The sequence below is a fragment of the Dermacentor variabilis genome, chromosome 4, assembly GCF_050947875.1.
Source record: "Dermacentor variabilis isolate Ectoservices chromosome 4, ASM5094787v1, whole genome shotgun sequence".
NCBI lineage: Eukaryota > Metazoa > Arthropoda > Arachnida > Ixodida > Ixodidae > Dermacentor > Dermacentor variabilis.
The window spans coordinates 32,621,198-32,648,726 of NC_134571.1; the positions used below are offsets into that span (position 1 = coordinate 32,621,198).

General features: G+C 44.7%; 1 protein-coding gene across 1 annotated transcript in view; it reads left to right on the forward strand.

The window, feature by feature from the left end:
* Window positions 1-27,529, forward strand: part of LOC142578893 (cell adhesion molecule Dscam1-like) — a 175,901-nt gene that overhangs the window by 107,478 nt on the left and 40,894 nt on the right. Inside the window, exons 4-7 of the mRNA XM_075688563.1 lie at window positions 10,693-10,830; window positions 12,959-13,076; window positions 13,917-14,095; window positions 27,059-27,325. Coding sequence (XP_075544678.1) covers window positions 10,693-10,830; window positions 12,959-13,076; window positions 13,917-14,095; window positions 27,059-27,325 — 702 coding nt within the window. The remainder of the gene's footprint in view (window positions 1-10,692; window positions 10,831-12,958; window positions 13,077-13,916; window positions 14,096-27,058; window positions 27,326-27,529) is intronic.

The following is a 27,529-nucleotide window of genomic DNA, read 5'->3' on the forward strand; positions in this document are numbered from 1 at the left end:
ATTATTCTTTCAATTATCAGCATCAATTTCCTGCGTATGTGTTCAGCCCAGTGAACGAAAAGACAAATGAGAGATGTCTAACAACTTCCGCATGTAGCGCAGAAACAAGATTAAAGGTAGTTCTGCGAAGTGAGTGAAATAAAGCCTAAACTAGGCGTTGGAAGAGTCCCATGTTCTGCGTGCATTTACTTTCCCTGTTTTCGTTCACGCCATCGGGATAGGTGGAAGGAATGCGACAGGAGTATCTCCTGACTTGTAAGCCGAACGCCAAAAGAAAAGCAGTGGGTAAAGAAAGCAAGAAGCAACAAGTAAAAAAAAATACGTCCACTTGCTCGAGGTCTCGTTCCGGAGAAGGGAAGGAACACGCTAGGAGTATAAAAGAGATGGTGGTAACGTAACTGGAACATTTGCGAAGAACACGAGAGAGGGCAGCGTTGTTTATGTGCTAGAAGTTGGTGCCTCCGACACCGAGAAAAAGCGGGGGAGTGGCCACAGAAAGGCGAATAAAAATGAGAAAAATGAGATGTAGAGGAGTCTTTTGAATAACACGCGAGTGGAGGCAACGCGAGCTATTTCCGCAAGGAAACGGAAATAGTACTCGCAATACCTTATACACTTGAAATCCGGGCGACGCACAACAGCGGCAAATGGTGTTTTCCTGAAGCACAAAGAAGATGGGGGCGATACTACGCTCGCCACGAAAAACGCGCATGCATTCTTCTGTGTACCCAAGTGCTTCGTTCTTCCACGAAGCGAGACCGGCGGTGCTCTCAGCTTCCCTACTCCAATACCTTCGGCCCTTATTCAGTTTCAGAAATGTATTCACCGTAACACTTCCGAGGTAGAACAGCAAACAAATGAGGAAACTAGGAAACAGGGACAACGTTCTGCGAGCGCATGCAGTGATCTAGCTGTCACTGCCTGTCGGGAAAGAGATCTCGAAAACCCTATAGCATTGCAATCGCAGAAGAGACCTACCACGAACAGAGGATGCAAACGGGTGGGTGGGGAGGAACGCCAGTTTTTGGATCCACCGTCGCGGTGAATGAATTGGAGGCGAGAGTGAAAGAAGAGATATGACTTTTGGGAGAGAGCGTCGCGCTATACAGGGGCGTCATTTTTTTTTTTTTTAGTGGTTACTCATGAAAGATCAGTATAGGGATCGCCTGCTGTGCTTGTAGCCCTCAGGCCTACATCAATGACTTCGCGCTGAAATGTTGTGTCAAGCGGCCGATATAGTGCAAAATTTAGATCTCGATAAAAAAATATTGAATAAATCATAGGAGAATCCTGAGTTAATGTTGCTGACCTCTCTATTGGTTGACGTCTTTCCAGGAATGAAGTGAATTTCGCGGCGAGAGTGCAATCATCATGCCATTGTGAGACGAGACCTATTACTGGTTGCGTCTACCCATGACGTAAGCAACCAGCTGACATATTGTGTTCTAGCTTCTTGTTCAGGGGGCAATGTAAGTTAGTTCTCATTAAAGTACAAATACGTGACCTAGCGCCAGACATTACCCGTTCATAAATTTTACATACGCTGTGTGAATACCTGTATCATATCGGTTTTTCGTAAGTTTCTTTTACAACAGTGATAACAACACGACCCCAATAGCCTCATTTCTTTCCTAGAAATGTATTCCTTTCTACAGTTCTAACTCAATATTTCCTCTTCTCTCTAGTGTGAAACTGGCACCAAAAGTTAACACAAATACGGACCGATGGCTTCCGGTCTGGGTTCACGCCCTTGTGTTTCATTTGTGTTTCACCTCCTTGAATTTCAGAAATCCCGCGCACCTAGTCACGCGGCAAATTTCGTGGGCTTTCGAGGATTTCTTTAATGGTTGGAAAAATCTTTTACGTAGTACGTATAGACCAACAGAAAGACGGATCGGGTATTTTTCATGATGGCCGGCAATTTTTGAATTAATTTTTCTCCGAGTATAATAGTTCAGAAGTTAAATAACTAATAATACCTAAACATGCAATTACGCAACATTAAAAAATAAATTTTACCAAATTATCTTGTATGCCCTGCAACATGGCACTCCATATTTTAACATTTAGACACAAGTTACGCTGGGCACCTTGTATGTAACACAAGTTTGTTTCCACGTTGCAGCCAGGGACCGATCTTCATCAAGAATGGATTTACAGACGCATGATAGGTCTTTTATGCACTTTGGAAAGAGTATTCCTACAACATTGCGCAAAGAGCTTGTAAAGGAGAAGTTATAAGAAGAACAACATTGAAAGTGTGAGGATGCGCAGTAGAATACAGAATAATAATGAAAAAAATTCGATGATAGACAGTACAGTAAACTTCCTCATGAGCCAAGGCACCCTCGACATGCGTGTAGTAACAGGATAGAGAGGAAACGCATTTCCAGGAGCGTAACCCCAAAAACACAAAAGACATTCCGGAAGTCGAATGGCAATCATGGGCGTGCATATTTTCGAAACAGTTGATTGGTCAATTCCTTTTATTAGAGGAACGAGACTAAGGTGAAAGCGAAACATGTATTCTATAAAGTAGTCACATCTTTGTTGCACATTCGCAAATACAAATCCATGAATGTGCACAGTCATTTTAGTATGTACAGCTTCACTCGAATGGTGGGGGAGCCACAGCAAGCACGCGAGGCCTGTGCTGCTGCGCAGCATAAAGAGCACTCCAGGAGGCTACCGGGCGTCATACCCCACGTGACGGTGAGTGCGTATGTGGCGACAGTACGCCGTTAGAGCTAAAGGGCGGCATTGCGCTCGCTCAAGGTGAGCAGACCCAGAAGAATGCTGTCAGTCGCCGCAACGCCACTGACCGGTGTCGGTTGCCGTGGGTCACATGCGAAAGAAAGCGCCAGGAACGCGCCTGAAACGCCGCCGCCCCTAGACCCCGACTGTGTTAGGCGCAATACACTTCCCAACACTACCGCCCTTACTACTTTTATAGGTGTCGAGGCTGTCGACTATCTTTTTTTTTCTATAAAACTACTCAGCGATAGAACAAATTATACCTAAATATGCTCAGTGCAATAAATATATGTCAAGAACGCAATTTCATTAGTAAATATAACCTTTCCAACATTTCTATGCCTACTTCTGCAGACGTTGGGTAAGGACAAAGCGGCAAAGCATCCCAATCTCTCAGAGTTGCGTGTTGATAACTGCATCACCTAGATACAGTCAACCATAAAAGTTTGCGAACCACGGGCTCTGAAGAAACGCTCAATTTCCGAGCAACCTGTAACAGTAGTCAGTAAAACCGAACATCACAATGTTGTTCACATGTGCTAGTAGAGGCTATTAATGCGAATACTATAGGCTGCATTGTAAGCCTGCGCAGATATTAAGCTTTTTTCTCAGATCTCATGTTGCCTAAAAATTTGTGGTTGATTGTATACAGGGAACAGATCATGCTTGGAGCCCGGCAGATGACATTTCCGCGTTAATATGCGCATTCTAAAGCCACAACCTCTTAAAAATCTACAAATAAAGGCAATAGAACATTGCACCTATATTGCGATACCAATTACAATAGAAAAATGCGAACACCGGCGTCATGATCGTCAGGTGACTGCTAACAGGCACATAGAAAATTCACACATATGAGACGCAGGAAGCAATTATAAATTCATGAAAGTACAGCGCGTACTAACGGACACATAGGAAAATTTCACGTAGGAGACACACAGGAAGTAATTATATAATCATGACAGTACAGGTTTTGTACTTACTTCCTGTGTGTCTCCTATGTGTACATTTCCTATGCGTCGTTTAGCGGTCGCCTCATCATGGAGACGGCGGCGTTTGCAACTCCGTAACTAGAAGCGCCGCGAAGGAGCAATGCTATGTTGCCTTTTGTTACGTAGATCAATAGAAGAACATGTCTTTGGAAAATAATATCTTTTGAATATCTGTAAGCCTGTGTTTGTGTTACTACACTTCCAGAACGTATACTGTGTGTACGTAATTTGATTTCTCGGAAATACGTTTACTTTGCGCCTATTAGCACATGCCTGACGATGATGGCTTGGCTCACTAGGGAGTTATGTTAGGCTGAGTATCGTAAGATTTTTTTTTCTTAATTATCTTCTTAATTCTGTATTGTACTCTGTGTCCTGACGCAAATTTTTTGCTCTGTCTACAACTTCCTTGCAAACTAGCTTCGCGATATTGCAATTTTCAACCATTTCGCGATTTTCAACGAGGATCTGCTCAAATAGTGTAGCGGCCAGGACGCGCATCTCCCCCATGTATATATATATATATATATATATATATATATGGAACTTGTGAGTCGAGTTTTTGTGTTTGAGGGGTTGAAATAGATTTATTCTATTATGTGGACACTCCAGGTGCATTTCTGCCGTCGCCGTCGGTGTCGCCGTGAGGTTCCGCATGAGTGAAAGCTTGTGAGGGTGAGCCGGGGAAGGACGTTCAATCTCGCGTGCGCGAGCGAGGAACGCGGCCCGGATGCGTGCCCTCTCCTGTGGCGCGCGAGACAGAGGGGTGAGGCTAGGTAGGAGGGGCGTTCTCCGGCGGCTGCTGCGGTGTCTCGATGTCCTCCTCACCCGCCGCTCCGTACAGAGTGGAGACAACCGCGGCGTCTACTACGACGTTTTCCACGCGAATCGCGGACGTCGTAGCAGACGCCTTTGGCGGACGCCATAGGGATGCGTTGCACGGGCTGAATGCATGATAGAACGCGTGAGCGCGACTGAACAGAGACATAGAAAGAAGTAGACAGAGAAAGACAGCGTTATCTCTGTGTGTCTGTTTCTTTCTACGTCCTCATTGAGTCACGCTTACATATTTTATCATTGCTGATTTAGTTATTAAGCGAATGTTTACAATGCTATACGGCCGATAAAGCTACTATGCTTACTTCGTAAAGCTATCTACTAATTTGCTATCGCAATCAGTGGTTAGCCTTTTGGGTGGGAGTGCGAATTTATTTTTTTTTATTCATTATACATGCCTGACTAGTGCATTCGGAATAACGGGATTGTCGGCCCTAAGGAAGCATGACTTCTCATTAATTTCTACATATAAAATAAATACAAAAGAACCGTGCTAAAGGCATAAAAGTAAAATTCAGTCGTCCTTCCTTTATCAATTTGATATTTTATCTGCGCCATAAACAATGCTTGCTTCCTATAGAACGAGGTCCTCAATCCAGTTTTGGTTGTATTGTGCGATCTTGATCATGTGCCCCTTTTATTAAAAATAGCAATGCTTTGATATTAATAAACGTATGGGGACAAGCAGCATTATTGTGATTTTAATTTTCCTTGGAAGATCGTGCAATGTGTACGGCGATCTCAGCGATGCATTGTGCTCCCTTTTGGTTCTGAGCTGTTGCACGTACAGAACGCGGCGAGCGAGTTGCATTGGCTCGAAAATGCTATGCCGGGGATCAATTACTTCCTGCATGCAGGCGCGCCTGTAGTGTCTCAGTTTTCCTGATGCGAAAAGGTAGATGTATGTCATCACAGCCCTGCGCTTTTTCAAAAGTGGCAGAATGAGATCAGATGACGACGACAACGACCATGACTACATTAATGACATTAGGCAATGATATCTGCATGACAGAAGGCAACAAAATTCTGGGACTATATCATATTGCTTGCTTGCTCACGTGTGTCTGAGAATATGCACTTGCATGCTTGTGTGTGTAGTGCGATGTGATGCGTAACTTCTTTTATGTAAAGTAGTACGCTAGGTGCATTGTCAGGCAAGCGCCTGCAGTATTCGTTCATGGGCGATAATTGATAGTCGTAGAACGATTCAAAGTTTGAAGCAAAAAATTTGCCCGCTGAGTTCTAGAAGAACTACGACAAATGATGGTAAATTTACGACGACGACAACGATAATGACAACGACAACAGCAACAACTACGACTACAACGACGACGACGTCGAAGACTGAAGATTCTAGGAATAAAAAAAGAAAGAAAGAAATGGTAACAATGAAATATTCTTTTCTGTGCCAGATTCGTGGCCAATTTCTCGATTGAATTGCGTCATTTCACTACATAAAAACAAAAGCCTTATCATGAGGTACGAATTGAATGCCCCGATACTGCGTGTGAAATGAGCCAGAAATACGCTCCGTGTGGTTTCCGCTTAAAGTAAAACTTGCATTGTCGTCTTTCAGCTCCTTTATTGATCGTTCCACGGCCTGAACTAAAAGGCGGCTTCAACAAGCAGTCCACTTGGGGTTGGCGCACAAATAAGTCATTTCGGTTTTCGGAAATTCACCCATTTTAAAACCTAATAGATATTCGAGACTGCTAGCCGAAGGAACGAATCAGTCTCGCTGTGCAAACAGAAATTTAATCGAATGCAGTAAGCAAACAGGCGCTATAATAAACAGAAATTTAAAGAAAGAAAAGCAATGTGAAGTTTCTTCAAGAACGCGTAATGGCGAGAATGAGCACGAGATATTTATTTCCTTTGTCAGCAATAGTTAGAGTACTTATTTTACTCCTCTGAAGTTTTGCCTATTTGTAGCACACACAGGGAAGCACATGGCATTACAGTGAGAACCCGAAGGCTTGCAAAAGCGATAAAGTTTGCCTGGAAAGCGCGAATTTAGTTCATCGGTGAGCCGTTGCTGATTGGGTTTCTTGTATTTATTTTATTTATATTATTCTTTTGTTTCCGTGCAGTTGTAATTCGGTAAAACATTAGCGCTCTGCTGTAGTAGCACGGTGAACCTAAACCATTATTAGGGTACACACCAGCGTCTGTCGGAAGCTCCTGTAGCACAGACACCGAAACATAGAAGGCTGAATTACTTCGCATTCAAATCAATATAGATCTTCTCTTTGAAGCCAAGCCAACTGGAAAAACTGGTATGATCGAGTGCAGTCTCTCAACTCCTTCATCGTCTCCTAGCTTATTTATATGTTTAATATAAGCCATGAAAAATAAAACTGCTAATTTATACCAGGCGAGCGCTTAATCGAGACTCGCTTTGTTATGATAAGCTGCGTACTTTTCGGAAGAAAACTTCTCCGAAATTTTCTTTAGTGAGATCTAAGATAACAGATACGTGTTCTGGTTGTGCCTTTTCTTTCGGCGTGACTCATGCCACGCCGAAACGTAGGACATGGTAAGCTAGCCGTACAAAGCGTGAGATGGTGAAAACGAATCCGGTATCATGTAAGGAGCTCTGCACAATCCACGTACAAAAATATTGCGATCTGTGTCAAACATACACCAAAGCGCACACGCGTGTAGTTCCACTAAAGGAGTTATATCACCAGTCATACGCGTCATGGCTCACGCACACACGTGTCTTAGCAGGTCGAGAATAACATCTAGATCTGCTCAAGATTAGACGCCCAGAACAATAAGAGGCTCTTGTCGACCGCCTTCTACAACCGACAGCTGTTCGCGGTGTTCTTGGAAAAGCATCTTTGTCGCCATGTACTGCGTTCACAAAAAGAGTTATGCTAGATCGGCTCTTATGGGCACCTAATAGCCAATATTAATGTAAGGAAATTATATTAGCGAAGGCGGCCGACCCATTAGCAAACAGTAATCCCGAACGAAAATATTTGCGAATTCGGCCCCAGGTTAGCGAATGTAACGTGGGGCCGAATTAGTTGCACCACTATTCGCACGCCGAAGCCTTAGTGCGCAGCTACAGGCGGCTCTTCGTACAAGCTCAGCCTCGACATATCTGGGCAAGACCTTTTGGGTAGGGGGCAGGGGGCGGGGCGGGGGCGGGGCGGGGGCGGGGTGGGGGCGCAAAAGGGAGTTTCTGAAGTGCCCGGCAGTGCCATTGGACCGACACGACGTGAATATTACACAGCTGTCAGATGTGCCTTTGCTTACGTCAGATACACTTTCACTTGCTTAGCCGGTCAGGTTGCAACGAAGGCCGGTACACAGAAAGCATTCAATCAGTCCGTGATGTGGCTCCTGATCAGTGCGGTGCCATGGAGAGGCAAGTCCACGTTGCTCCTGGCTTTGATAATTGGCACAGCCGCAGCAGCCGTGATAATCTAATGATGCTGCACTTAGAACGGGAGGTGTCAGATACCGGATAAAAGGTGCCGACGCCTCGGGCATTCATTGATTACCCGCGACCGCCTGTCTGTATAAAGCTAGATATCTCAATTCGGTCGAACCTATCGCAGCGCAAGATGCAGCGGTCATTCATTGTGGTACACACAGCCACGATCTAACACGAGGAAGCAGTCTCCTCACACCAAAACAAGAGTGCAACCCATCTTCTCTTGCCTGGGTGCCTTCTGGTACTGTTTTCTTGTCACGGGATCTCATGTCTTTAATTTCTTCATGTGCACATTACGAGCCAAGAACTGCTCTATATCACATTCGCTTCGTTTCACGCTGTTATGCTGTTCTTAATGGAAATATGCGATCTACTAGGACAGATAATGCGTCAAATAACAAAAAAGCTTATGTCATGTTTCCTGAAAATTGATGGCTCACAGATATGACGACGTATTCGTCTTTTCTTTTTTGCCGTTCTTGTACTGCACGTACATTGGTCTCGCATTTGAATGGCTAATTCTTTGAACTATTTCCCTGCAAGTTTAAATGACGGACAAATGTTGAAACTGTCATTTAATAAAACTACCTTAATGACTACCACTGGAATGTTAGACATATTTCCGGCTCTTTCGAAACTGAGTGAAGCTTAGAAACTAGTGATGGTAACACCATGCACGTATATCCCTGTTTTATTTCCTAACGCGCTTAATTCACCACCTCATAGCGGGAAAGAGTTCCCTTCGGTAAAATGGTAGGCGGCCGTAACAAAGATCATCATCATCATCATCATCATCATCATCATCATCATCATCATCATCATCATCATCATCCTGGTTACGCCCACTGCAGGGCAAAGGCTTCTCCCATACTTCTCCAACTACCCCTGTCATGTACTAATTGTGGCCATGTTTTCCCCGCAAACTTCTTAATTTCATCCGCCCGCCTAACTTTCTGCCGCCCCCTGCTACGCTTCCCTTCCCCTGAAATCCTGTCCGTAACCCTTAATGACCATCGGTTATCTTCCCTCCTCATTACATGTTCTGCCCATGCTTATTTCTTTTTCTTGATTTCAACTAAGATGTCATTAACTAGCGTTTGTTCCCTCACCCAATCTGCTCTTTTCTTATCCCTTAACGTTACACCCATTATTCTTCTTTCCATAGCTCGTTGCATCGTCCTCAATTTAAGTAGAACCCTTATTGTAAGCCTCCAGGTTTCTGCCCCGTACGTGAGTACTGGTACGATACAGCTGTTATACACTTTTCTCTGGAGTGATAATGGCAACCTGCTGTTCATGATCTGAGAATGTCTGCCAAACGCACCCCAGCCCATTCTTATTCTTCTGGTTATTTCCGTCTCATGATCCCGATCCGAGGTCATTACCTGCCCCAAGTAGATGTATTCCCTTACCCCTTCCAGTGCCTCGCTACCTATTGTAAACTGTTGTTCTCTTCCGAGACTGTTAAAAATTACTTTAGTTTTCTGCAGATTACTTTTTTAGACCCACCCTTCTGCTTTGCCTTTCCAGGTCAGTGAGCGTGCATTGCAATTAGTCTCCTGAGTTACTAAGCAAGGCAATATCATCAGCGAATCGCAAGTTACTAAGGTATTCTCAATTAACTGTTATCCCCAATTTTTTCCACTCCAGGTCTCTGAATACATCCTGTAAACACGCTGTGAGTAGCATTGGAGAGATCGTATCTCCCTGCCTGACGCCTTTATTTATTTAGATTTTGTTGCTTTCTTTATGGAGGACTACGGTGGCTGTGGAGCCGCTACAGATATCTTTCGGTATTTTTACATGCGGCTCCTCTACACTCTGATTCCGTAATGCCTCCATGACTACTGAGGTTTCGTCTGACTCAAACGCTTTCTCGTAATAAATGAAAGATATATATAAGGGTTGGTTATATTCTGCACATTTCTCTATCACCTGATTGATAGTGTGAATATGGTGTATTGTTGAGTAGCCTTTACGGAATCCTGCCTGGTCCTTTAATTGAAAGAAGTCTAAGGTGTACCTGATTCTATTTGCGCATTCTCTTTTATGTAGAAGTAACAAAGTTACTTCTACATAAAAAAACTAAATAGACAAAATAAGATAGTTTAGAATGGTAGACTGGCGTGATCTTGTGTCCACTCGACGTGCTGTTACGGGAATTTGTAGCTTGAAAAATAATAACTTGTGAGAGTACACGAGAAATAAGTTAAGGTACGGCCGGTCGTCAAATTGGGAATGTCACATTATGGGATGCTTCTCGAACAACTATACGTATGATTGTTCTTTCGCCCTTCAGCTGCACCCAAATATCTTCTTTCGCCAGTCGCCGAAGCACTGTGGCTCCTCTATTTGTAACACTCGGCGAGTGTGAGGAATAAATAACTTGAATCCTCTTAAAAAAAAAAAGATTTTATTTCATGAGCCCCACTCTGCTTTCATTTAGGTGTCAAAACTGACCTTCAAACTTTCGACCTAGCTTTCGGCCACCCTGATGCAAAAAAGAAAGAAAAAAGGACAAGTATATGTGACTAATGTATCACCACTACAATTGCAAATGTTTCGAGAAACGTGCAAAGTGCGCATACAAGAAATGTTTTCCTTCCATTCACTCATCGCTGACCCGTCACGTGCGCGACTGTCTGACCTCGCGACCTCTCGCAGACCAGTACGTGATGACGTCATCGGGCGACCTGTACGTGCGCAGCCTGGCTCAGGCGGCGCGCTTCCGCTGCCACACGGAGGACGTGCTCACTCGTCGCAACAGGACGAGCGCCAACTACGCACACTACCACGCCACGGGTGAGTAGCTCTCGACGCTTTATTAGACGCCACGCGGCACGCTGCAGCTCTGGGTAGCCGCTGCGCTACCCATTGTTCCAGTGCTATAGGCAACGCTACGTACCCAGTGCTGGGTGTAGCGTTGCGCAACCCAGCCTGTTCTCAGCTGTTGTCCCTGCTTATACGGTTGTTCTCGTGTTTTACCTTGAGCAGCTGTACACAGTCGGCGTCAGGATTTTACGAACCACTGGATCTATGGAAACGATTGTGACCCTACAGCCAGTGACACCGTTCGACGCTATGCTGTTCGCCTATATCCGCATAAACTTGGAAAACCGAATACCAACCTGCGTGCCCAGGCAGGGGAAATATTTATCTGTGTTTCACATCACGTAGTGCATAAACTTTTGGCGCCGACTGTAGATCTTCGAGCACACCAGGACCTCATTCGTTCTACCCAGCGTGAATTCGGGTTTGACTTACTCGACTTTTCACGTATCTCAGACTACGCGGAACCTCGTGTAATATTCTTTAGGGTTCCTTGACCCTGCCGTAAGAGGAAGCTTTAGCTCGGGGACTCCTAGCTCGGGGACATGGGGAAGCAGAAATCGTTTCTCTCAGCAACCACTGCAACCATAATGATGAGGTTAGTTGCAGTTAAGAGGAAAAGTTAAAATGTAGTGACTGTTGGTAGCTTATATTTTATTTAGGCTGTCAATTGCCTAATAAAAATTGCTGGAAAGAGCAAATTTTCGGAAAACAAAACTATCAAGTTTACAGCTAAGTAACCCGGCAATGAAAAATAATATAATTCTGTATATTCCATGTAACAGTACATCTCAAGCGAACAAAATTGGTGCATTATACATGGCTCTCAGATAGAGCACTAATATGTGTGCACGTCTTCTGCGAAACGCGTAAACAGCGTAACAAATTCACACCAGTTGAAATTTGACCACTTTCAATGGTGCAACTTATGCAGCGTACAGAACTGCGATGTCTGTTTTGTTGCAAAGTTTTTGCAAATCTGTAAACTTCGTGCTTATATATGTCTAAAACTTACCAATTTTGGAAAATAGTTTTTAAGGAATTCAGGCTTTAAATCAACGTTCCGCTTGCAACAGTCACTAGAATGCAACCTTTTCTTTCAAATGCAACGAATTTCATTAAAATAATAAAATTGGCTGAGGGGTTATCTCAGAAAAGCATTTTTTGCGTTTTATCTGTATTTGAGTAGGCAGCATCGAAATTTGATCTGAGCTAAAGCTTCCTCTTAAATGTGCCACGCTTCTTTCTTTCTCACAGTATTTCTCATATTTATCATGTATACTTAATAAAACGTAGTATTTATGATTACATGGGTACCAAATTTTCCTTTATTTTCATTTCAAGAAAGGTGTTTAGTACGAAAGAGGTGGGTGGGCCAATGTGCAAACAGAGAGAAAAGAGAAAGAAAAAGCTATGTCTATTGTACCTAGTTGCAGAACACTTAGCTTTTTACTAAGCTGAAGCGAGAGATAATTAGACGTAAAAGGTTATGACGGAGCGAATGCTAGAATCGTAAATTAAGCGTTTGGCGTGACGAATCACGCAATCAACAATTCTTTGGAGCGTGACATCGCCTCAGCAACAAACCAGGTCATCGCGCCCCAGCCTGTCATTTCGAACAATACTTCGCGTTGATGTTAGCAAATTTATGTAACGCCTATTTTTAAAAGTTCGAGCAACAGATTTGCAAGTCGAGCCTTCTGATTGCTTATACGCCTCCTATAGAATTTAAATGCTTCTCTACGCGCCTGCACGTTCCTAGTGCTCCTAGTGCAAGATGCACAAAGTGTCTGTTCGTTTTTTGTTGACGCCATCGTAACATTGCAGTCAGTAACAAAACATTTTATAAATGGCAATGCAATTTGGGAGTGTATAAAAACACCTCTTGATGGCTTTTTTCCTCAACATGCCCAGGAGAGGTAAATATATTTGAAAGCAGTGAAGTCTTCATCAAGCTAAAAGAAAATTGTAATAAATCATGTTCTTTGAATAACTTGGAAAACGTTTATTATGAATTTGACTGTGATCAAACAGGTGCTTCGTTCGACTAAACAAATTATTAATATCAAAGCCTTCCCCTTCTTCCATTCCATTTATGCAGAACCAGCAGGAAGTCAGATACCTTCTATCACATTCCACTCGGGTCACGTGACTGTTGAGCAGGGACGCCCCACTGACCTGGTCTGCCTGGCCCAAGGCTGGCCGCCACCCAAGTACAAGTGAGCGTCGTAAAATATTCATGGCTTCTCGTACTTGTTAATTAACCTACTCTGTCTGAGTCAAACAGCTGCGCGAGGTGCGCACTCAGGTGTGTAATTCAAAGAGGTCAAATAAAGCTTATTGTAGACAATATGATAATATATCCGTATACAAAACTGTATAACACTGTACTGATACTACATTACTGTCTGGATATTACCCTCTGCTGCTTATTTTTTGCGTTCATTGGTTGACATAAAGATATTTTAGGAATGGCATTACAGCTTTAGCGTACAATAAATTGTTCTATTGTGAACGCACAACTGTGATAGATACTTATCGACCATTGTATGTACGGTGGCTTTGTTTTCCAAGTTCTTTCGCTGCTCCCAAATTACTATATTGCATACAACCGCACCCACGCATGCACGCGCGCACGCATGTACACGCACACACGCACACAAAACAGTGTAATTAATACCACTCAATACCACTCATTTCTCACGTTTCAACGTCGCAGTCTAGAAAATATGACGTGCCAGATTATGGATTAAGAAGGCTATTCATGAATGTGTGGGCGTCGGTGGGTGCATCCGTATATGAAATTCACTCACTCACTTGTAATCACTGATTACGTAACCATTATCTGCTCCCCTTCGTATTGCACAACACCTGATCCATCTTTTTTTTTTTCCTTTGAGTCTATTGCTATGCCCATTGCTTAGCTAATATATAATCTTTGGTCGCAGGAGATACGTGACTCTCAGAGATGTAAATCGAATGACAGGCAGCCTCGTCGGAGGCGCGTAATGGATGACCACCTCTAGGGTAACATCCAGTTTATGCTCTTGCGGTCACAGGTGGTACCGGAAGCAGGGGCAGAGGCTGGTGCCGTTGCCAACCTCGACCACACCCACAGCGCTGGATGGTGTCCTGCACTGGAGCGGAGGCACGCAGCCCGAACACGAAGGGCAGTACGTGTGCGTGGTGACAAACACTATGGGAGATGCCAAGGCCACGCTTCAGCTTTCAGTGATCGGTCAGTGCGAGCTAGCTTTGTTTCATGGATCACCAATATCTCGGTCTGAATGCATGTCGGAGCTAACCTACCCCCTGGTCGTTCTGAGCAGCGTTTAGTTATTTGGGTTCACAAACTCAACCTCGGTTTCTTCCGGTCGGCGACAGACGCACTCTGTCCATGAAAAGCCAGTAATTATTCGATTGATCGATTGCTTCAGCACTATTCACTCAGATCGTCAACGCATCTACACCGTCGTCACTAACTCATACTTGTGGTCCTCGATGAACCTCACGTGTTTGTCCTAACTTTCCGTACCGCTTTAAGGCATTACAGAATTTTATGTGTTTTGGCTGAGTGTTCTATCATAACCCGACTGTGGGGCCATGTCTAATTGCGCAGCTGACTCACTCCTGACCACTTTAATTTGGTTGCTGTCTCCCCGAAGTCGGCCATTTAAACGAATCGAATGGCTTTCCTCAATTCCTTATGATTTTTGAGTGGGTGAAAATGGGCGCGTCTATCAGCGTTACGGAGTGGCAACTCTGGAGTTGAATTGATTCCGGAATCATTCCACATCTTTAAACACGTGTAATGGAATAGGCATGAAATGATGGCAAAAGTTGGACACATGGAATGGGAACAGAAGGCGAACCCGAGATTCTGGAATGAAGCTGGAATCGAATGTGCACTTAGTCCTGCTACGCTAAGTGCTGATGTTGAGCGAGGTCACCAAACCGGCGCATATTGCATTTCTTCTACCGGCTCTTTCAGTACCTACCTATCAGTGACTACCTCGGCCGCGGTAAATATAAACACCATATTATTCTACAAAAGTTACTTCTGAAGACATGGAAACCATCCCGCGCTACAATAATGAATTAGCTTTAAAGACAGCAACCTCTGGTTGCCAAGAAATATGATTCGCTTTAGTGAGAGCACACTTGCCCTACGACAAAAGAATGGAGGCCAAATGCAATGTCGCTAATGGTTGTACCCTGCACGAGTCTACGGCAATTTAGAACGCGCGACAGACTTTTTTGGGGGGGAGATGGTTGAGTATACAGAAGGAGCGACAACAGGAAGTCAGGCAAATGCCCCGGGAAAATTGGTGCCCGTTAATGTACCAGTAAATGTGAAACAAAAGAGATTGCGCTGCAACAAATATCAACGCATTTCGCTTCTGTGTTAGTCCTCAAATTTATAAAATAATGTATCTGAGTACATGGCCTACGCAGCGGTGTAAGATTATTTTTTCATTTGCCTTGCGCAGTGTAGGTTCGAACGAATTACAGTTTAGGATATGGTGGGCCTTATTTAGAGTGCAAGCTTTGCTTAAAGGGAATCTGAAAGGTTCTCCAGAAAAAATGAGTGAACATGTGTACATAATGGTTTTCAACCCTCCGAATTCGAATATCGTATCGAAATTGAGCGAAAGAAAGCGCAAATAAATTTTATTTCGACGAAAAGTGCAGCAGCGGACACGCCCAGCTCGCGCGTCTCGTTTCCGCCTGTGATTGGTCGGGCGCCTCGCGACGTCAACTCTAGTGACCGACCGCTGCTGCTACACATGAAGCGCGGTGCCAGGTAGTTTGGTGCTGTTTTTCTGAGACGGTAATAGAAAATTTAGAGAGACTGCGTTTTTCTGAGGAGTTCGGCGTTACTCCCTACATGTACGAGCCGTTTGCGAAGAGCCGGCCTCTCGAAGAAGCAAACGATGCTGGTGCGAGCAGTGCTTTCGACGCGAACGAAAGCGAAGTCTTGGGATCTCCTCGTATTGGAAATGCTCTTTGGTGAGTATGTCTTTTGCAAAGCGATCTAGTGATCTCGCCGATCTTTCGCCGATCTAGTGAGCTCGTTTCCGCTCAAACAACTGTAGTGTTGTGTTCCTGCATGCCTCCTCGTGGAACGTAAGCGGGGATGCGATCGTCGGCATTTGTGCGCTGTCCAAAGCTGTCGGCAATCTACAAAGACGGTTTAAACGCGTGAAAAGCTTCCCGGTTCATGCAGTACGTGTAGTGACCTTCATCTGTGCGCCATCCGTACACTACTCGTAACCGAAGTCGTAAAGGCGGCGAATTCCGTCGGCTACGTGAGACGGTCGGTTTCTCGCTGTGCGTGAAGGAAGGGGGGAGCGTAGCGTCCTGGCGTGCGCCGGCTTTCCAGCACATGCAAACTCTACATTTGCACTGCGTTATGGTAGCTGCATGCAGGCTGTTTTACAACACACATGCAAATAGAAAATTCGCGGCGCTTTGCGACGATACCTGCGTCAAGGGCGGGGGATAAACATGCACCTTCCGTTCAGCGTGCTAACACGAAGGAGCTCGCAGTAAATCAAAATCCAGGTTTGGGCGAGTTCGTGTGTACGCTCCTTGTGTACGCGAACACTGACGGCACTGCGCCGGGCCTTAGACGAGCCGACTTGACTGGCAAACCCAACGCACGTTTTAATGATAAATTCTCGTGATAATCGTCGTCACAGAAGTGGTTGGAGCACAGCACTGTTGTTCTTGAGGGCTTGAAATTCTTTCGCTTCACAGCAGCCTCCCACTTCGTTAAAAGCTACTTGTCTTGTGGGAAGCAATGGAAGACAACATCGTCGCGGTCGCTGGTGCTAGTGCAACCGTAGGCTGCACAGAAAGCCGGCATGATCGGCCCACCACTTCAGTTGATGCTGCGCACGTTGACTACCACTCTACATACACGCAGACGCACCAACAAAGGAATTCAGGGTCGATCAAAGCAGATTACGATGGCACGCACGCAGAAACAAGCACGGTCAGGCACGGTCGCGCAGGCTGCGAAGGAACAAAACACTAAAGTTGACGTCACAACACCGCGGTTTCCGGTCTCCGCTCGCATCGTCAGCGTCAGCAGCAGCGCGCGGCATTCGACGGGGGGCGGAGCTACAGCGCAATTTTAACCGACGATTACGTCGCTCCTAATTGAAAAAAAACCCCCAAATTTTACCTACATGGTTTATAAGGTTCCCGCATCCGTATATGAGCGTCTTATTGAATTCCACAGACTCTTCAGCTTCCCTTTAAGCCTCAGTGTAGGATGTATTCATGAAACACCGAACACATGTGCAGCTAAAGGGAAGCAAACTTCGGTGGCCACAAGCTAGCAGCTACACTATACTATACTATACTATACTATACTATACTATACTATACTATACTATACTATACTATGCTATACTATACTATACTATATTATACTATATGAACAATCGGTGCCCCACGATGTCGGAAATTGGTGTGAGGTGCGGCTTAATCCTAAACTGAAGAAATACCGCGTAAACACGACGAGGCATCATTTCACTTATGAACGGCTTGATTACTATAGACAATTTTTGAAATTATGGATTTGAAAAAGCCTAGAGAGTGTGCCTTTGCTTGTATCGTCACATTTTTCGATGTAACGAAGATGGTGCTTCGAAAAATGGACCACGGTTCAGACTGTCACCAAACTGAAATACTTTCAAGATAATATGATCGCCACAACTCAACGTATTTTACAATCACATCACATATTCATGACTTCTAACCCATGCAGCTAGCTTGTTTCTTGACGCTATTTGATAAGCAAAGCAATAAAGTTGATGTAATACTGTTTTATAAATTTCTTCGTCTAGTTCTATGATACTTGTAATTGTATCGAGTGTGCCATCTTGTTGGCGAAAAAAATGTTTTTATGTGGGAATATTGTATTGACGAGGCAGGTGCTCTATACCATCCCAGTTTCCTCGCAATAATTTTTTTGAGGCCTGATGATCATTTTCGCAGCACACAGGCAAAAACATTTTTGAAGACACCAAAATCCTCAAAAAAGCTTACTTAAAAACATGTATGCGGGTCCTGCGCGCATATTTCTACCTTTGTGAAGCGACGATTTCATGAAGCGTTATCATTAGGGAAATATTATTTATTTGCGCATTTCAATCTTGCGTCATGGTGTAATCAGAACTGGCATGCGCATATCCGCTCTGGCGCACCCAACCTACACAGTATGACTACACACTGCTTGCATCTCCTAGAGTTAGTAGGCGATAGCACGATGGAAGCGTACATGCGATTGTGGCCTAATTACTAAAGCACCGGGCTGCTGTGTACCAAACCTCGGTACCCCGTACCAAGGCTCCATCCCACCATCGGGCACGTAATTCAGCTATCTTTATGCGTGAGCTATTCGGCAAGGCATCAGCATCCAAGCCATGGTGAAGAAATTCCGGGGGTTTCGCAAAGAAATCCGATAGTGGTGAGATTAGAGGCATCAACACGTTTCTTATGCTAAAAGAAAATCTACGTAACATTTGTTAGTAACCTTGTTGAGCCCCCAAAAATACGCTTTTTTGGTTATGTGGGCACGCAAGCACAAATAGTAAATAATGATTGCTAAAGCGTTCATTTACTGGTATCGGAGGAATGGAATGGTTCAACTCAGCCATTCCAGTAGTGGGAATGGAATGGAGAGGGCCCCACTCCACAACTCTGTTGTCTGCATCGTCAAAACGCACTTGTTTCTTAACGCAGGAAGCCCTGGTTTATTTCCAACTTTCTAATCAATAAACATTATGAATAATAAACGACGGGCCTAGCGTCGTAATTGCAATGTTTCTTTTTGAACAAGTTTCCTATTATGTTTCGAGGGCATAAATATTCAGCGATATACCGATCGATTAATCGACCGTTCTACCAGTCGGCGACGATGGGGTTGGGGGAGCCTCGGGTCGACGAAAGCGCTCAGTCAGGATGTTACGGCTTGCGGTTCGGTCGGCAGCTTGACCTCCGACGGCACAACATTTATGAGAGGGCCGCGATCTGAAACCATGCGATTCAAGTTGCCGTGTTTCAGTCGTTCACATCCTCCTCACGCACTGGTGCAAAGAGAGAGAGAGAGAAAAAAAGAAAGAAAGCCGAGATATGAAAGCTGCGACTTAAGGACCAAACTTGCCGAGTTTTTATGTATAAGGTTGATTCTTGGAAGCAATACTGACAGAACCCATCTTGCGATGAATGTCGGCGGCAGTGCGATTAGCATTAGAGAAATGTGGCGACACGCCGTACTGCCACCGCCGAAACGCGTCATGCATGACTGTAGCCGGGCTCATCTCTCGCGCTTCCCTTTACCTTATTCTCTGCGGATGCGCTGAGCACAACGTGGACGAATGGTCATAAAAAGCCAGGCCACTGCAACGCAGTTGGTGCCAGCGAATAGTTAAATTCAGGCATTGGTTACCGTTGTCCTTGTCCATGAAAGCTCAATAGTGCATATGGTCTCTGTCAATAATGAATTCGGTGGTGACATGTCGTGTCTGCCCTTGATATTATTTCTGTATTTAATCATCGTCATCATTATCATCACCATCATCATATTTATTATTGCGTTGCTTAGCAGAACGTGTGATGACGATATACAAAACATTGCGTTGCTTCATCAGTTTCAATAACAGTGACTGTGACGTTCCGTCATATGCAGAGATGGCAGCTGAGTCGATAGCAACGCAATAAAGTGTGATTTGTACGGTGGGAGAAACCCCGATAGGCGCAAGAAGTATTACAAAGATAGGAATGCAAGAAATGTGTCAGTATGTCGTCGTCATCATTCACTTGTAATGAAGTGACGTGAAAAGGGATCCACATTGCTTTGCAATGCAATAAAGGCGCGTATCAAAACAGCTATATCTGGAAAATTGTATACAAAAGTTGCAAAGGAAACGCGCTGATTTAATATTTCACGACAGCACATGATATGAAATAAGACGAAATTTGAACTTGACGCAAAAGGGCAAATAATACCTATTTTAAGGCTAAAGCCTTTCTAGGCTCGTGGTGGAGTTTGTCTGAGCAGACCTGACCGCAGGAGTGTCCGCCGAAGCGTCATCACGCCATATGAACAGATTAAAGACACATTAAAGAATGGAAAACGATTGATAGTGACAGTTAGGCAATGATAACGGTATAATAGAGATTGATAGAGGCTAATAATCACTAGTAATGACTAATAATAACTACTATTGACTTCCAGTGACTACTAACACACCGAAATCACCAATATGTCTAACGACGGCTTGTAATGACCACAATTGATTAGAAATGACTAGGAATGGCTAGTAATAATTAGTAATGATTAAGATGACTGAAATGACGTTTAATGACTACTGATGACTATGATATAACCAACATGTCTAACGACGGCTTCTAATGACCACAATTGATTACAAATGACTAAGAATCCTTAGTAGCGAGCACTAATGACTAATAATGACTGAGATTACTTGTAATGACTTGTAATGACTACGAAAGGACCAATATGTCTAACGATGACTTGCAAGAATTGCAATTGCGTATAAATGACTAAAAATGCTTAGTAGTGAGTAGTAATGATTAATAATGAATAATGACTGCTAATGACCCGTAATTAATTGCATATGAATTGGGATTACCGAGATGATTTGAGGTAAAGAGAAGAAGACAAGAAGAAGAAGAAGAAAAGAAGAAAAGATTTCAGGTGAATAGGAGATGGAAGGAGAAAGACAAAGAATAGAAAGAGGAAAAGAAGAAGAGAAAGAGAAGAGGCAAATAGAAAGAGTCAAATGATAAGAGGAGGAAGACGGGGCTTTCGCCGTTCACCTCGATGTACGCAGAGAATTTCTTTCATGTCTTGCGTGACGATGGCACTGCACCATCCACGAGGAAGACGAGGCACCAAGTGAACGGCAAAATACGCACTGTCTGTTGCTTTCGTGTCAACTAGGACTACTAACTAACCAGACAGTTTGAGGTCATTTGCCGATAACCTGGGAATAGGTCATTACTTCTCGTTTGCTTCCTAAGCTCTTCGCCGCATATATATATATATATATATATATATATATATATATATGTTTCCTTTCCTCGGTCCTTTCTGAGTGTCCATCAATCACGCTTGTCCCTGTTTTAAACGCAAGGGTCGATATTGCGCAGAAAAACAAAGTAGTTTATTTCGAAAAGAAAGCTTTCATTATGCTTTACGATTAGCGGACGATCCTGTGTTTTAAGGCTTGCTATAGGCGTCGTTCAGAGGAACAATGCCGCTGTACAGGCAGGCAGGTGCAGACACTGACCATTGATCCCATTCCATGAACCTGTAATGTGGCGTATACGCTAGCGTAATGCAGCTGCGATGAAACTTCGTTGTTATTGCCATTATTGTCTTCTTCATCATCCCATATATTAGAGCGCAGCTTTTAGGCGCCCGTTCTTGCGCCGAGCGTCGGTGTCGGTGGCGTCGGCTGCGTAACCGGGCGAACGAGCACAGCGAAAGATGAAAGCGCGAACTCAGAGCAGGATGTCAAAGACGCGAGCCGCGAATCATGGAGACCAATGAGAGCGGCCCCTTTTGTGACGTATGCGCGGGAAGCTGGTGCCATGCGGACCCGCCCGACCACCCGTTTCGTACTATCGTCTGCTTGCATCAGCCCTCGCTCGCGGTTGTTTGGTTTGCTTGGTTTGGTATCATTCGCGTTTGTTTCGGTAGTCATGGTTTGCATATTTTAAAATGTGACTGTATGCACGGCGCGAATCGTTTAGTACTTTCTGGAAGCCAGACACGCACCAGCACACTGGAACCTTCTACGAGTCACCTATAAAAGCCGACGCACTTGACCCGCAGATAAGATTTCCCACCATCGCCGACTCTGCTGGCCGCTGTATCGTTGTGCTTTAGTGTTACTCGTTTCTCTGGGCACAAGTTCGCCCAATAAAAAGTTATATTTGTAACTCACAGTTTCCACACTGTGCCGTTCTTCACTGTCACTACCACATGACAGTATAATTATAATACAGGCAGTTCGTTCTGAACGATGAGCGGCGAAACCGGTGGGAGTGCTTCGTCTGCCGCAGCTGCTAAATTAGCTACGCTAGCAGAGGATAAGCGTCACCACCGAGAGGACCCTGTAGTTCAAAATCAAATTCTTTGTCACAATATGCGTATATCGCGAATTCAAAACACCTAAACACCTGCGCTCAAAATTCGCATTAGCGAGTATCGCAATCGTCAGTGAATTTATTTTTCTCATGCTACTCCCATTTTACTTCCCAATGCTGAATCACTATACCGACTGAAGCCGACCTCTCAGATATTAAGCGGTCTCCCTCCCTCTCTCTTTAGTAAACCAGGGCAAATTTCCTGCGACTGGGCATCAATGCGTGACACACTAAAATCGCGCCACTAAGACAACTTATGTCTCTGCCAGTAGCTTGTTGCTAGCTTATACGAAACGAAGAGCAAAAAAAAAAAAAAGAACTGTAGGCTCTGTTGAGCACTCTTAAATAATACACGCCTATATTAAGCGTCAGTGAACGGTCACTGTCATTATGGCGAACGCGCGCAATTTAGAAGTCTTGTCTTATCACTGATTGATGTCACAGAAGAACACCATTTCCTCCTCTCAGAATTACATTACAATATAACCATTATTTTCATGTTGAACTTCAGCTGCGCCGTCGGTTCAACGACCGGCAAGAAAGAAAGAAAGAAAGAAAGAAAGTAAGAAAGAAAGAAAGAAAGAAAGAAAGAAAGAAAGAAAGAAAGAAAGAGAAAACAATATACACACGACCAAGGTGTGGCGCTCTTTGTATAGCAACGCCATTGTGCTGGGAGCAATATCCGAATTCGCTAGGCGCTTCTGCAAATTCGCTTCTCCAAAGAACCATTCTCCGGAGCCATGTGATATTTAGTTATTTTTTATTTGTTGCTAGGTTAAGCAAAGAAAACTCTTTATTTGGTTTCCTGATATGGTACGAAAAGATCGGTGGGCTTGTTTTGGTACCGCAAACACAACAAAGCCTGGAATGCGATGGCTCGGGCTGACGACGAACGAACAGACGTGAGTGAAATCCACCTGTGGCAGTAATGAATAGCGCGTGTTTGCCGAGTGTTGATTAAACATTCTCTTTTCGTTTCCGAGTACTACGCGTTCGATGCTGACCACCCGCTAACTGTATTCGGCGTAGCATGCTATGTACGCCCTTGCATTTGTGCGACAAGACCAAAAGAGAGCACACTTAAGGCCAAACGAAGAAAAAAAAGCAGTTTCCCCCGAAAGTGAAACATTGAACACGATAACAATGTTTAGCGTTGCGCTGAAGACGTCTTAGAACACTAGCAGGTTGAGCAGTGCTTCCAGTGTTGTTGCGGACGTCGCACCTCGATAATGCATGAGAGCGAAGAAAAAAAGTGCACCGATCCAATTCACAGTGGAAATCGAGATTATACGAAGCCAATTGCAGGTAGGCTGGTAACTAGCATAGTTTGAGGTTCTACAAAGCGTTCTTAGGTGTATTGACGTGTTTGTGTAAGTCAAGCAAGCTTGTGTTTAGCGACAGCAGCAAGGAAAAAAGAAAGCCGATGGCGGTGGTAACGATCGTATGACGGCGATGCTATTATTTCTACGCCGGCCGTTCGACGCCAATTTATGACATGCCTATTGCTGGGTTCTACTCAGGCGCTATACGCGTGAGCAAAGGGAGAGAAACGTTGTTTGTGATGTAAACTGCGACAAAGTGTTGCACGTACAGTCGTCCGTACATAAGTCTATGGGGTGCGGTCTGTCTTAAAATAACGATGACATTTGTACTCCGACGAAGAAACGTCAATACGTCTTCGACGTGGGCCAGTATAGAAGGCAGTACACCATCACGCAGTTTTTACGCAGCGTTAGCTGCTATGGTAAATATACTGCAGAATGTGGGCGATCCCGAAGTTGGTGTTGCCTAACAACGCGTATCAGAGTGGTAGCTGCCACGAAGAAAGAATACGAGAAACTGGCCTGTTACTTAGGATATCTTGAGGGGCTAGTTGGTTGATTTTAATGAATGATTGCTAAATGCGCCAGATTGGGAAACAGGACACCCGACAAGAAGAGACAGAGCATGGCCTCTTACACACGCGCCAAAGGTCACAAAGAGCTAGTCGGCCGTTGGAACGAGAGAAGTGTGCGCGCGGTGAAGCCCAACGAGGACAATAAAGTCGAGGTACTGAAGCCCAGTTAAACGTAGGGGAGGCAAACTACCTTGAATTGAGAGAGAGAGAGAGAGAGAGAGAGAGAGGTCATAATGTAAAGGCAGGGAGGTTAACCAGACTGACTCCGGTTGCCTTCCCTGCACTGGGGAAGGAGAAAATTTGATTGGAATATGAGAAGCAGGAGAGAAGTTAACGCTTCATCGTTCAGTTTATCACAGGTGATCGTACAGGCTCATGCACCTCAAGAAGCACAGCAGCGCTTTTGATGGCTTTGCGCATCGTAATCGCGCGAGGTCACGGTCCCAGGATCTTTTATTCGGTAAAAGGCGCGTCATCTAAGTGTCTGATGGCTAGGCCTCTGAGCTTCGTAATATGGGCAGTCCCAAACAGAGTGTTTCATGGTTTCTCCTACGACACATGTGTTACAATCGGCACTGTCCGGCATTCCTATTAAGGAATGAGTAGGTGTCGTAAAAGTAACTCTTATTCGGAGGCAACATGCTCGCAGTGACGTTTTTTTCAGTCGAACAAAACAGGTTGAAAGCTGTAAATTAATTACGGGTGCATTGCATATGGGCGCCTGTTAGTGAACTCCTGTGTATTAGATTCTTTAAGTTGGATACTATGGGCACGATCGCTGACATGGCGCGTTGTATTCGTTCCCTAGACAACGGAATTAATTTTTTTTTTCGCTTTCAAGTGTGCCTGACCAGCAGCTTTGTCAACTTGTCAAAGAATATTGCGCTCCACAAGCGGTTGACAAAAGCACGACAGATTATTTTAGTGGCTACCGGCGCGTTGTAGCATCATTAGATATACATTTTTTGATATCTTAATTAAGCACGCGCCGCCAGAGCAATGTTGTCGGCTCACTCGTAGTAAAAAAAAAGGCAAGATCAAAACGGTAAAGGGTTCTTTCTGCACATTTATAATTATAACAATGAAGGCAGCTTTCTCGCAATACTACCTCTGAAAAAAAAAGAATACGTGATAGAAAACAAACCACCAGGCATTACAGATGTCATGCCCGAAGTTCTTTTCCAAACATAGGCGTATGGAAAGCCAAGTTTTGCTAAACCCGTGTGGTAAATGCCGCACTCGTTTTGAAGTATAGAAGTGCGCCAGCCGCTTGCTCAGTAATTGCAAGAGAGAAAAACTCAAACAAAAGAAGGAGTTTCGCGTTTGCATTGCGAAAATAGAAAGCACTGATAAAAGACGCTACTGAAAAGAAGATAAAGAAAAATACAGAACGCGAGAAATCCTGGGCCGGCTAGTGGTAGAAGGTGCGTAAGAGTTCACGGTGCGCTACAAGGGCGCGCTTACGTTTCCTATAGCAAAGAAAAATAACATTCATTAGTCCCATAGAAACTAATGCACCAGTCCAGGCCTGTTTGTAAGCTCATGCCTGCTGGACGCGCCCATTTCCGATGCGTGGCGCCAAGGTCCGGATTAACAAAAAATTTTGAAAGATGCTTGAGCTTCGCCTTTAAGAGTCGAACGCGAAAGCATTTAAAGATCTCTGACTGCTTCTCACGCTTCCCGCAATTGCAGCTTGTGTAACAGTAATGTTCACCGGAAAACACTGGTGACGAACACTGTGCACGAAGGCGAACTTTCTGGAAGGAACTCGGCCTCTTGCGTGGGCCGATTCCGGAGGTAGTGCTAAAAATGTGCCAAGAAATTACATAGTTTCAGGATTCTGTTACTGTTTCGCACTTTTAATATTTAAGTGGGAGAAGATTTAACAAAAAAATATCATGAGCCATTCAACTCTTTGAAGGTGGCTGACCAGCGAAGCTGTTTAGTAGACGACACGGAGGGAGACACATAATTTTTAACAAAGGTACGAACTCATTTACTGTCTTGATCGGTAGTCATTATTTCACTCGCAAGTTCAATCTCCATTCTTTGATAATGTCAAATGGGTGCAAGTACGCCGTTAGGGTGGTTGGTTGGTAGGAATGCGTAAATCGCTCCCTTTTCAGTGCCAACACATCCACATTGCGATCACCAACAACGACATCAGGGTTAGTGTCATCGCAGCTAATTCACTCAAAGGGAGTAGCCATGAACCTTACGGCACTATGAGCCATTGCATTTTTTGCTTGCTTAAGGGGGTATGAGCCGTTGCTCACGGGAGTATGAGCCATTGATGATGACAGTTTTCTGTATGTTGTATGCATGATTAGAAAGAATTTAAGCACTGTTCGTTTCACTTTGCTGAGTGCTTGTAGCCTCTACCTTACGGGGCTATGAGCCATTGTATTTTTTGCTTGCTTACGGGATCATGAATGTTTGCAGGGGTATGAGCCATTGATGATGATAGTTTTTGTTCACGGAGAAGAAAGATGCACGTTACCTTAGCCATATAGAGCTTCGCTGTAGAAGACATGCACTCTCGGTGTTTTGTGCTATGAGATTTTTCTGTGGGTGGCCATTCTGAAAATTCTGAGGAATAACTTTATCAAGAATGTAAGACAAGGTATGAGAAACTTTAGTCATAGAATGGTGTGGCAGCATAAACCGAATATACCGCATGCCATATAGCAAGGCGTGGCGTGTACATATGCCTAAATATATACGGTAATTTTCGCTCATCAGGGGACACCAACGCCGGCGCCGACACCGGATTTTCTGTGACGCGGGGCCCTTAGCGCTATCGCGTTAAAAGTCATTGCACAGAATTGTTCGCGAGAGAAAATTCCAGCCAGTTATGATGCTGGACGCATTTACTAGCGAGGGATGTCAGCGAGTGACAAGGAACACTTACAAAGGAAAAGCAATTTGAATTCTGCCCCAGAAGTAGCCACACTAATTTTGATCATTTATCATGCAAGATATCCGTACTGAGGCGCGTCTATGTGCAGTTGGGAACGTAGTGAATCCAACAAAAGCGCACTTGCGCAAAATCTTGTCTGCTCACAGCTATGGCCGGTTGCTCGTGTGGGTTAATTGTTTGGCACATGTCCGCAGGCGAGCTGACCGTCAGCATCCGTCCGCGACTGGTTCGTGCCGAGGCCGGCGACCCGGTGTCGTTCCAGTGCAACGCGAGCAGCGCCGAAGCGTCGCTCGAGTGGCGCCTGAACGGGTCGCCGCTTCCGCTGGGATTCCAGCGGCTCGAGCGCGGGTTCGTGCGCGTCGCAGCGGTGGCCCGGCACCAGGGCGGCATGCTGCAGTGCTTCGCTGCTTCCAGGGACGGACGCAGGGCGGCGCAGGCCACGGCCGAGCTCGTAGTAGGGGGTGAGCATCGGAATCGATTGGTCGCTGGTTCCAAGCCCGGTGTCCAGTCCTGCACCCTTACCGTTTCTGGAGAGAACCACTTTGCTCGTTCCTTTAATCGTAGGAGGGCGCGTGTGAAAGTGACATGCTTTACGAATTCAGTGAATATAGCTGAGAAAGCGTTAGCCTAAATAGTGAGCGCTGTATTGCTTTGCGTTGTTTGAT